Here is a 12,745-nt window from a genome sequence, read left to right as displayed (position 1 = left end):
ATATATATATATATATATATATATATATATATATATATATGTGCAGATATTTTATTACACATAGGGGGGTATTCAATTAGCCCACGATTACCCGTTTTCATGTGAAAAACTGCTATTTTACTGCGAAAAATCCCTATTCAATTAGCCACAATAAATTTTCGGGAATAATTTTACCGCAAATTTCACTTCACCTACAGTACCCTGAGGAAAATATCTATATTAAGGTAAAAATGTTGGGATTTGATTCAGAACCCCTGGGACTCCAAAGCTCCCCCGATGACTAATTAGGCACTTTGAAGTTTTTAATTATTTTTAATAGCCCAATAATGACATGTCTTTTTTGGGGTGACAGAGTGCGAAGCAATGGAATTTTTGGGTTCAAAGTATGGGGCAGGTATATTGGGGTGCTTTATGAGTGAAACAATAGTTTTTTGTCTTTCAGGTGGGAGTAGTCAGTCTTTTTGTACTTTTTTATTTAAAGTCCCCTAAAATTACCCAAATATATATGTTGTATACCCATTTTTTTGTACCCTGAATTTAATGAGAGCACTTATTTTGCTGAAAAAAATAGCTTTTATAATTTTTTTTAAATGCATATAATAGTCATTTGACTCAACTTAAGTACCCCAAATCTATTTTAATATGACCTCTAATACACTTCTATACTGTTATCCTATGTTAATTTGGCATTTTTTGGGATACAGGCTGATTTCCCTATTTATCAGAAAGAGTTTTCACACAAATCCTGTTTTTTCCAATTTTGGAATTGAATAGGTGCGAAAACGGGAGCGAGCATACCCACTAAAAGCCTTTTTAAATACATCAGTTTATTAATCTTACTTTTTTTTTTAACAGAGATGCCTAATGTCTAACTGAAGTTGAGACTGTACTGCCATTGTACATAATTAACTTCCTTTTCAGGGAAGTAATACATCCTTCCAGTACCCTTTGTGATAGGAGGGCTGACAGGGGAATTTATATTGCACATAGGAACGTAACAGATTACTCCTTTCTTCTGTAGAGGCCAGTGACATAGGTGTTCATGAACTTAACTTCAACATCACATTCCTCATCTTTTTAAAAAAACAATTATTGTAAACATGCTATGTATGAATTGGTAAAAATTTGTGACATATTGACTGGTGTTGGATTGTTCTGATTGAAAAATAGTGTTCCCGCTAGGCTGTTTCAGCGTGGCGCCGTGCCTGCCCTATTTCTGAAGGGCAGAAAGCACCCTGCCTTCCAGTGCGGCACCCTCTCTGAAACAGCCTGCGGGTTCTGTCCTCCACTTGCGGGCCGCACTGTCCCCCAAGAGTGACAAAAAGGGGACGTGTCGTTAAGACACACCCCCTTTTCATTGGCCACACCCCTTTTTGGGGTGCGCGCTGAAGGCACGCGCAGAAGTGCCCTTGCTCTTGGTCTGGCGCCCTGCCTGCCGCCAGACCTAGAGTGAACACTAGAAAGTAGAACTGAAGTTTTTATTTGAACTCTCGCTTTGTTCCTGTGAAAACTTCAGATATAGGGGTGAAGTGATGAAACCATCTTGTACTAGGTACTGTTTTTGCATGGGAAAATCGGTCTTGCAGCTGCTTGTGTGTTTTGGAAAGAGTTTCTTTTGATATTAGCCTTAACTTTATATTTGCAGCTCTTGACCTGCAGAAATTTATAAGATCACCTGTTAGTTTTATAGGCTCTCTGGCAACCAGAGGCTTAATTGTTCCACCAATGCCATCACAAGGAGATTTAACGTGGCTGGTTGCAAAAAATGCCCATGATGCTTTCAAAGTGAAGTCTCGATCATGGCAGCACAATTTGAGAAAGTTTTTGCAATTCTTATACTGCCCGGCACACCCATCTCTGATGTAACACAAATTTTTGACAGCAGGAATGTTTTCCTTGATGTAATGAATAATTACTTTCTGTGTTTCGTGCACAAATGCTACATCATGCTCCAAATCATCAGACAAGACACACTTGTGATGAACAGGTCATCAGACTGGGGAAAATTAGCTGGGTGCAGTGTACAACCATTATTCGTGCAATGATACCCTTGAACTTCATTCTGAATTACGTAAGAATAGTTTTCACTAAAGTCCAGGAGAACAATAGCTGTGTCAAGTTCAAGGTTGGCCCTCATTTCTTTTAAAAACTTTGATTGTGCCTTAGCAATAAATGAATGGGGGACACATTTTTTGATTTTTCGATCAAAATTTCTAAATATTCATCAAATGTTGTAGTGCATCTCACCATCTATGGTCTGTCAGTAGATACCCACTGACTGTAAGAAACTTCATCTTCAGGATCACAGTACGTTTTCAGTTGATGGGCATTGAGAGCCGTGTCATAGCATGCAGTCTCTGTTATTTTTTGAACAAACTAAATAGGCATTGGCATTACTATAGAGGGTGCAAGGGGTGCGCTTGCTATGGGGCTCGGCTGCTTAGGGGGCCCGCCGGCCCAGCAAACAATCCCCTGCATCCTGCCAAGTAGAGCGCTAATGTCATTTTTAATCAGGAGCCGGTCGTGACCCAATAGGAACTCGCTACTGGTTCCAATTGGCTCGTGACCGGCACCTGATTAAAAATGACATTGGCTCTCTTAGAAGCTGGGAGAAGACGTGGCTATGATGACATCCCCGGACCATGGCCAGGCCTACTCCCTGATTCAGTGAGGAGAGATGGAGTGGATTGCCGGGCTCAGGAGGTGGTAAGTATTACAGGGTGGGAGGAGATAATTTTGCAATTGGGCCCCCATACCTCTTGTTACGCCCCTGTAAATAGGTGATTAGTTCTATTCTATATGCTTCTTGTGGGTATGCTCGCTCCCATTTTTGCACGTATTCAATTCCAAAATTCACAAAAACCGGATTTGCGCAAAACTTCTTGCTGTGAAAAGTGGGATTGGGTTTGAAATGCTGATGGCCGCTAAGCCGTCTGACTAAATCCCAATGACGCAAACCCGAACGCTGAAGATCCCAACTGGGGCTGGTAAATACCCTAACCCTCCCCTCTCCCTCCCCTAACCATCCCTTAGTGGTGCCTAACCCTAACCTCCCCCCAGTGGTGCCTAGCCTTAACCTCTCCTCCCTGCACCCTAACCCTAATCCTCCCCTCCCTGCACCCTAAACCTAACCCTAACCTACCCCCAGGGGCGCCTAAATCTAACCCCCCTCCCTTCACCCTAAACTTAATCCTTCTGGGGTTGTGCCTAACCCTAAGTCTCCCCGGTGGTCCCTAAACCTACACACCCACCCCCCGCGGATGAGTGCTAACACTGCCCGGCTTACCTTCATTTGGGAAGCTGTCTGTCTAGATTCCGGCGTAGGGATATAGACGGGCATCAGGATTTTGATGCCTGTCTTTAGTCCAGTATCAGTATTTAGACACACGGCTTTCCGGCCATCTGAATTTTGGTGAAAATGGGGAAATCAGCCTGTACCCAGAAAAGTATGGAAGTGTATTTTTTCTGCAAAATAAGTGCTCTCATTAAATTCCGGGTACATAAAAAAGGATATAAGTATATATTTGGGTCATTTTAGGGGACTTTAATAAAAACATGCAAAGAGATCGACTACTCCCACCTGCAAGACTAAAAGCACTTGTTTCACTCATAAAGCACCCCAATATACCTGTCCCATAGCTTGAACCCAAAATTCCATCACTGCACTCTTTTAACCCAAAAATTACATGTCATTATTGGCCAATTAAAATTAATTAAAAACATCAAGGTGCCTAATAACACATCAGAGGTGGGGGGATGTTCCAGGGATACTAAACCAAATCCTGATATTTTAACATTAAAATAGGGATTTTCCCAAACTTTGCCCCTGCTCATTGTAGGTGAAGTGAAACTTGAGGTAAAATTACCACCAATAAATTATTGCGACTAATTGAATACGGTTTTTTCACTGTAAAATGGCAGTATTTCACACAAAGACGTGTAATCATGGACAAATAGAATACCCCCCTATGTGTAAAAAGAAATCTGCACATATACAGTACATAGAAATGTACAAATTAAAATACTCCCCTGGCGGGCAAAATTATACCTAATGGTAATTTTAATTTTTAAAGTGAGATTTTTAATTAAAATCCATTAAATATTTTTCTTTCATAGGCTTTTAAAGTACATTTTAAGGTTCATTTTTTTTTAAAACAAGGGACATGATAACTCCTTTGCCTTAGGTTGATAATGAGTATTGAACCTACCTTTTTTTTCTGCACCAAAAAAATAATTAAGTATGAAGTAAAGGATGTATAATGAGTCGACTCTCAGGGTCAGGCAAGGTTGATAAAACATTTTTCTTCTGGAATCTCCATATTCTGATTGACAAACGGCCAAAATTTCAAAGTGATACGTGGATTAGGCAATGAGATAATAATGTTTTTCCACATACACCTCACATAAAAACGGAGCATCAGGAGTGGCATTATCCAGCAATTTCTTGAAAATGTAACCCCCTACATCTCAATAACTATGAAGGCTAGAGAATAAAAACTTTACATGGGTTTGTTGCTATGTGGTAGTATCAAGTGTACAAAGTTTCCTGAAAATCTGAGTCGGTGGCTGTCATTGCCTTGGTGAACTGACATGAAATGACTCTTTATTCAGTTAAACCATAAACTGTAATGATTGGAAAGAGACCATAAATAATCTGTAATCTGCAAATGTAGAGCTTCCTAAGTAAAAGATGATATATGGAATAACTTATGTAATGCTTCAGAATGTGATATTACATATTTAATGTTTGAGAAACAGATGTCAAAGAAGCTAATTTACATGGGGCCAGGGCCGGCAACAGAAATCTTGGGGCCCGGTACAATTATACCTTTGAGGCCCCCCCGACCAAGCAGATATTCCTCTGTCAAATACAATTATCCCCAAAACACAATTAATATATATACATATACAATCTGTCAGCCACCTGGGGGGAGAAGAGAGAGAGTGTGGGTGCGTATATATATATATATATATATATATATATATATATATATATTTATATATATATATATATATATATTCTAAAAGCAGAGCAGAAAATATATCATTATATTTTTTAAATATACCGTATATACTCGAGTATAAGTCGACCCGAATATAAGCCGAGGTACCTAATTTTACCACAAAAAACTGGGAAAACTTATTGACTCGAGTATAAGCCTAGGGTGGGAAATGCAGCAGCTACTGGTAGTAATCCCCCCTCTGGTACTGTCCCCAGTAGTAATCCCCCCCTGGTAGTGCCCCCAGTAGTAATCCCCCCCTGGTAGTGCCCCCAGTAGTAATATCCCCCCCTGGTAGTGCCCCCAGTAGCAATATCCCCTCCTGGTAGTGCCCCCAGTATTAACCCCCCCTGGTAGTGCCCACAGTAGCAACATCCCCCCCTGGTAGTGCCCCCAGTATTAATCCCCCCCTCTGGTAGTGCCCCCAGTAGCAATATCCCCCCCTGGTAGTGCCCCCAGTATTAACCCCCCCTGGTAGTGCCCCCAGTAGCAACATCCCCCCTGGTAGTGCCCCCAGTATTCCCCCCCTCCCTGGTAGTGCCCCCAGTAGCAACATCCCCCCCTGGTAGTTCCCCCATTATTAATCCCCCCCCTCTGGTAGTGCCCCCAGTAGCGATATCCCCTCCTGGTAGTACCCCCCCAGTAGAAAGAAATATAAAAAAAAAATACACTTACCTGTAACCCCGCTCCTGGTCCCGACGCTGCTACAGGCTCCTCCGCCACTTTGCATAATGGGAGAGACGTCGTCATGACGACGTCTCTCCCATTACCCACTGCGGGAGCCGGAAGATGGCTCCCGCAGTGGGAGCAGCAGTAGCCGCTGAGAGTCTAACAGACTCTCAGCGGCTGCTGATTACACCAAACACGCAGCTGCCGGCTCCGGCGGCTGTGTGTTTAGCAGTGTGTAGTGCTGACCGAACTCTGTCCGGTCAGCGCTACACACGCGGTGCAGGCAGTGTCACAGTGACACAGTCTGCACCGCGGCCCGCATGGTACGCTACTCAGCAGCGTACCATGCGGGCATGACTCGAGTATAAGCCGAGGGGGTGCTTTTTCAGCACAAAAAATGTGCTGAAAAACTCAGCTTATACTCGAGTATATACGGTATACAGGTTTCAATCTTACAATGAAGGTTCTTATGCACTTTCAGAACAGGAGGGGAAGGTAAATGGTTACAAGGATTATTTGCACACAGCGTTGGCAAGGACAGACTTGTTATGCATGTCATTTTAGGTCACACAGATGTCACAAGATGGAACTTTGACTAGGCATACAGATATTACAATCTTACACCAGTGGTCAACATGATAGGGGGAGAAGGTTAAACCTGGTCACTGCATCATAAATGAAAACTGCTGCCACAAACAAGTTGATTCCAAATAAACTGTCAAACAGCCGCAAATGTAATAAACAAAATAGAGAGAGAGAGAGAGAGAGAGAGAGAGAGAGAGAGAGACTCTCTTACTTGTTGATGCTGGCAGGAGAATGATGTTACTACATCATTCATATGCACCCGGACCATGTGATGTGACAGGTGACTGGGAAAAGAAGATGGGAAGCTGCTGGCCACTTGCGCTCCTCGCCCAGCAGTTTAGAAATTACAATTAGACCCCGCAGACCCATTTTACCCCTCCGAACTTCAGGGCCCTCTGAGCCTCGGGGCCCGGGTCAGATGTACCCTTAGTTCTCCCCTGTCGCTAGGCCTGCATGAGGCAGAGCTACTTTCCTTTGTTTTTTTTAATGTATATTTATTTAGTTAAGTAAGATTATTAAATGGAGTTTAGAGCAAAAACATTTGAACAAAGCATTACTGAAATGTGGGATTACCCTGATTAATAAGAGAATCCGTTCATATATAGCTAAAAATATATATATTCTAGTAACTCCAAATACCAGGGTTATATTGTAGATTATTGCATGGCAGTTGCAGGGTATTTAAAATCATAATTTTTGGTTTGGAGCTGAAAGCTATTATGTACATTTAATAATTAATTCTAAACACAATGTTTTGCATTTAAAAAGAAAGCAATATTTTGTTCTCTATCAGCACATATACTACATTAATGCAAGGTTATACAGTTTTAACACTGATTATGCTGTAAGAGTAATAGTAAGTTATTATTAATGGTGCATACACAAGTAACGATTTTGTAACCAACGATTTTCTGTCAGATATTCCCTTGAAAAAGTGAACGATTTTTTGAAGTGTAATGAACGATTTTTTGAACGATTAATGAATAATGGCCCTCATTCAGAGCCGTTCGCTATTTGCGGTCGTTCGTTTTCTAAACAGGGGTGGCTATTCAAATGAACCGTTCGCACTTTGCGGTCTGTTCACGCCTCTAAGTCTGAACGAGCGAGCAAAACATGTGAACGTAAATTTGAAAAATACGCCCCCTGGCCGCTCGCACCATACGTCATGTCCGCTATTTATTAGATTAATCGAGTACATCGACCAGCGTATGAACTGCTCGCTATTCTTGTGGTTGGTTTTTTCAACCACTATTTTGCGAGCAGTTCTGAGTTAAAAAAAAACAAGTGACGTGGTCAATGACGCTGCTGGATTAATTATGCACTCCCTTAAAACGCCCGTTTTGACCTTTAAGCACGCCTGCGATCGGATTTTCACTCCCCATTTTCAAGCACCTTCCCCTGTTACCACCCACATACGCCCCATTCTGTCACTCAAATTAGCAAGCATTCGCTATTTTGCGAGCACATGAATTTCGACCGCACTGACTGGTTCGCGCATGCGTATAACGATCCGTACGCATGCGCAGTTGGGCAAACATCGCTCGGAGCAAACGAGCTGCCGCTTACGAGTGGCTCTGAATCAGGCCCAATGTTCCTTCCCTTAATGAAAATTGTCATGTTGGACAGTCTGAAATGGACGATGAACGATAACTGCAAACTACATACGGGAGTGTGCATTTGTTATTATCATTCATCGTTATAACTCATAAACTGAATGATTTTTTTGAATGATTTAACGATAACGACATCGTTATCGACAAATCGTTCAAAAATTTGTTACGTGTGTATGCACCTAAATAGTTCAATGCTTTACCTGGAGCAAATGTTTCATGAAGATTCCGTAATGCAAAGTCTGTCCATTCTCCACTTAAATTTCCCTGGGTTGAAGCATTGTATTTCTGTAAGTAATCTGCTGGATTAAAGTCATCGATGTAAATTTGTGATGTGGAGTAAGGGGTTTCCATGCTCACTTCTCTGGATAACACAGAGTAAACTTGCTTCACTTACGCTCTAGTGGATTGCTACTGGCATATGTACTTTGAAGTTCGACCCTTTCAAATTAAATAACAACAGACACGTGAGTATATGTACAGCACAGTAGGATGGGCTACAATGTATATATCATCTGATGTTCTTCATGGTTAAATTATTTCATACCTGTAGGCTATTGTTTCAGGTCAGTTGTTGTGATATACTGTAGTTTTATAGTTCTATCCATGTTCAATTTTTCTGTATATTATCTCTCCATCCTATGCGTGTTTTCCAACCTCTGACAAGTATACAGTAAAAGGGCTGTTGGTACATTGGACAGTTCTGAAGTGTATTTTAGTGTATCCCTGTGCCCGGCCGCTCTTTGGGGAACATTTACTAAAAGTCAATTTTAATAGATTTTTTATTGATTTAAAATCGATCAACATTGATGTGTTTCTGGGACTAAGGGGTCTAGTTACTAAGCAGTGTTAGGAGACAGAGTGAAAAGTGATAAGGTGCCAGCCAATCAGCTCCCAACTGTCATTTTTCAAACACAATTGCTAAAAAAGAAATATAGTGGAGCGCTGACTGTGACTGGCCCAGTGTGTATAGTGAGAAAGATTAATGGTATTTAAACATATATTTATTTTCAAAACATATTAAAAACTGTAATTTGGTTATATATTACATTATACTCAGTCACAGAAATATACACATAAACATAAAAAAATAAAAATATAAAAAGAATTCACAACATGTACAGGTGCAAAGGAAAATGCAGTTAGGTCAACCAGGATTAGTAGATTTAGTACTATAAAAATCTGTTAAGTACTATCTAATTGTGTTGGCAGTCGGAAGCAAACAAGTCCAGTAGCCATGAGGTTAATAAGCCTTCAGTAAGTGGCAGAACAGCATAAGCAGTGTCAATATGAAGTTTACAAGTCTTGCATAAGGTTTCCTAGTTTTGCTCAGACACTGGAAATTGACTTAAGATATGTCATGCATTGCATAAGTACCCAGATGAACTTAGGGCTGTATGTTCAGCTCTTACAACGTGGGAGATGGTAAGTCCCCTACATAGACAGCAGTGGCGTAACTAGGGTATTTGGAGCCCAGGGCGAATTTGAAAAAGGTGCCCTACCCCTCCCTATGTGCGCGCGCCGCAGGCGGGCGCGATGAAAAATGGGCATGGTCACAAGGAGCGTGGCCACTGAAAATGGGCGTGTCAGCATGACACACCCCTCTCTTGTCACTGGGAACATTTCTTTCCATTTGCTTCTTAATGCAGTGCCCCTTATACAGTCCCCCTTATGCAGTGCCCCCCCTTATGCAGGCCCCCAGTAGTACCCCTTATACAGTACCCCCAGTATACAATGCACCCAGTAGTGGTCCCTCTTATGCAGGCCCCCAGTAGTACCTCTTATGCAGGCCCCCAGTAGTGCCCCTTATACAGTACCCCTAGTAGTGGTCCCCCTTGTGCAGAACCCAATTAGTTCCCCTTATACAGGCCCCCAGTAATGATCCCCCATATACAGTGCCCCTTACACAGTTCCCCCTCTAGTAGTCCCCTTTATTCAGCCCGCCATTAGTTCACCTTATACAGTGCCCCCAGTAGTGATCCCCCATATGCAGCCCCCCCAGTGGTGATCCCCCATATACAGTGCCCTTTATACAGTGCCCCCAGGAGTGATCCCCCTTATGCAGGCCCCCAGTAGTGCCCCTTATGCAGGCCCCCAGTAGTTATCCCCCTTATGCAGTGCCCCCTGTAGTGGATCTCCCTTTTCAGTGCCCCCTGTAGTGGTTCTCCCTTTTCAGTGCCCCCAGTAGTGGTCCCCCCTGTGCAGTGCCCCCAGTAGTAAGCCTCTTATAGAGTGCCCCAGTAGGAGTCCCCCTTGATGCAGTGCCCCCTGTAGTAGTCCCCAGTAGTGGTCTCCCCCAATTCAGTGCCCCCAGTAGTATCCCCCCCAGTAGTAGTCCCCAGTAGTGCCCCCCAATGCAGTGACCCCAGCAGTATCCCCCCCTGTAGTAGTCCACAGTAGTGGTCCCCCCAATGCAGTGCCCCCAGCAGTATCCCCCCCTGTAGTAGTCCCCAGTAGTAAACCCCCCAATGCAGTGCCCCCAACAGTATCCCCCCCTATAGTAGTCTCCAGTAGTGGTCCCCCCAATGCAGTGCCCCCAGCTGTATCCTCCCCTGTAGTAGTCCCCAGTAGTGGTCCCCCCCAATGCAGTGCCCCCAGTAACCAGTACTGGTCCCCCTCTTCCCGCTTCTGATAAATACACACAGAAATGAAACAATAAATAAAAGAAAAATTCTTACCTGAATCCACGCTCCCGTCGCCGCCGTCCGCATGTCAGTCCTCCCGGGTTGGCGCGCTCTGCATTATGGGAGAGACGTCATGACGTATCTCCCATTACCCACTGCAGGGGCCAAAGGGACCCAGCTCTTGCAGTGGGCACTGCAGCTTACAGCAGTCAATGAGAGTCTATCTGACTCTCATTGGCTGCTGTTTAACACACACATCGCCTCCAGCGCTGGCGGTGATGTGTGTGCAGCAGCAGCAGCCAATGGGAGTCAGATAGACTCTCATTGGCTGCTGATTCACACACACATCGCTGCCGCTCGGCGGTGATGTGTGTGCAGTAGCAGCAGCCAATGAGAGTCGTCTGACTCTCATTGGCTGCTGGTTAACACACACATCACCGCCAGTGCTGGCGGCGATGTGTGTGTGTGTTATGTACAGCATGAGCCCGCCTGCCACCCTCCTCCTGGTGCTATTGGGCAAGCGCTCAGGGGGAGGGAAGGGGCTCGGCTGTGCAGCACAGGGCCAGCACTGGAAGCCTAGAGCTGGTCCTGTGTAAATGTGTAGTGCTGACCGCACTCACTGCGGTCGGCACAACACTGGCTAACTAGGGCGGGGCGATACCGTGGCCGGCGGCACCCCCCTGCGCCACCGGTCCCACGGCGCCCAGGGCATGCACCCTGCTCGCCGTGCCCTAGTTACGCCACTGATAGACAGCACTGATGTGGGATTTGACTGACTCCACTAATGGGAGGCAGTTACTCACTGTGCACAGTGCCCCGATAGGTGTGGTGTCGGTGGCTGATGATGGTAAGCCGCGTCTTTGTGCTGTATATGATCCTCGGGTCTTAGGAGCTCATTCAGAGTTGGTCGTGAGCGCTGAGCGCCCACGACCGACTCAATGTTGCCCCACAGCGCATGTACATGACGTAGCCGGCTCCATCGACGGGTGATCCGTTGTCAGGGGTCTCGTCATAGACGGGGCGAGCTGTCGATGTTGAGTGACAGCTCGCCCCGTTTTCTGGGCGGGCCGGGGGCGTGCCTGGCCAAACTGAGGCGTTCCAGTAGGAATGCTTGCCGTTTGGGGGTGGCCCCACTGACATCATCAGTGATGTCAGTGGGGAGCTTCCTGCTCGATCAGAGCAGGAAGCTCCCTGGGGCTTAAGTTTGATGAGACCCTACCTTAGGGTCTCGTCGTAAGCCCCGATGGTCGCGATGGTCTTGAACATCGCGACTAATACCGTTGTCGGTCGTTAGAGCTGTGGGTGTTAACCCACAGCCTAACAACCGTCATGGAGGCGGCCGTTCATGATGCAAGCGGCCGCCCTGTTTCAGAACGACCGCTTGCATCCTACGACCGCCTCTGAATGAGGCCCTTAGTTTGGCTGTTTGCGGCTCTGGTAGCTTTGTAGGTCGTGGCTTACAGCTTGTCAAGCTGTGCCCTAAGTTTATCTGGGTATTAATGCATGCATGACATATCTTAAGTCAATTTCCAGTGTCTGATCAACACTAGGAAACCTTATGCAAGACTTGAAAACTTCATATTGACACTGCTTATTCTGTTCTGCCACTTACTGAAGGCTTATTAACCTCATGGCTGCTGAACTTTTAAACTTATATTGACACTGCTTATGCTATTCTGCCACTTACTGAAGGCTTATTAACCCTATGGCTGCTGGACTTGCTTGTTTCTGACCGCCAACACAATTAGATAGTATTTAACAGATTTTTATAGTCCTAAATCTACTAATCCTGGTTGACCTAACTGCATTTTCCTTTGCACTTGTACATGTTGTGAATTCTTTTTATATTTTTATTATTTTATGTTTATGTGTATATTTCTGTGACTGAGAATAATGTAATTTATAACCAAATTACAGTTTTTAATATGTTTTGAAAATAAATTGTATGTTTAAATACTATTAATCTTTCTCACTATACACACTGGGCCAGTCACAGTCAGCGCTCCACTATATTTCTTTTTTAGCAATTGCGTATTTCATTCAGGAGGGTCAGCTCCTCCAAGTGGTAGCCAGTGAAATCTGTATACACTCCATTGATTGACCTATATCTCTATAGCGCCAATAGGTATCCTTTCTCTTATTTTTCAAACACAGCCTGTGAGATGGCAGTTAGGAGCTGATTGGCTGGCACCTTATCACTTTTCACTCTGTCTCCTAACACTGCTTAGTAAATAGACCCCTAAATCACACATTTACT

At 44.2% G+C, this 12,745-nt stretch overlaps 1 protein-coding gene across 1 annotated transcript in view; it reads right to left on the bottom strand.

Moving 5' to 3' along the window:
• The window catches only part of LOC148504753 (nicotinamide N-methyltransferase-like), a 33,296-nt gene extending 25,024 nt beyond the window's left edge, over positions 1–8,272 (bottom strand). The window contains exon 1 of the mRNA XM_088448531.1: positions 8,068–8,272. Within this exon, the coding sequence (XP_088304657.1) occupies positions 8,068–8,218 (151 nt within the window). The 5' untranslated portion in view covers positions 8,219–8,272. The remainder of the gene's footprint in view (positions 1–8,067) is intronic.
• Positions 8,273–12,745: the final 4,473 nt, after the last annotated feature.

This window comes from Taudactylus pleione, unplaced genomic scaffold (assembly GCF_031769625.1).
Source record: "Taudactylus pleione unplaced genomic scaffold, aTauple2 ptg000457l, whole genome shotgun sequence".
NCBI classification, from domain to species: Eukaryota; Metazoa; Chordata; class Amphibia; order Anura; family Myobatrachidae; genus Taudactylus; species Taudactylus pleione.
The sequence above is the reverse complement of the archived record's forward strand: the minus strand, read 5'-3'. Positions and strand labels throughout refer to the sequence as shown.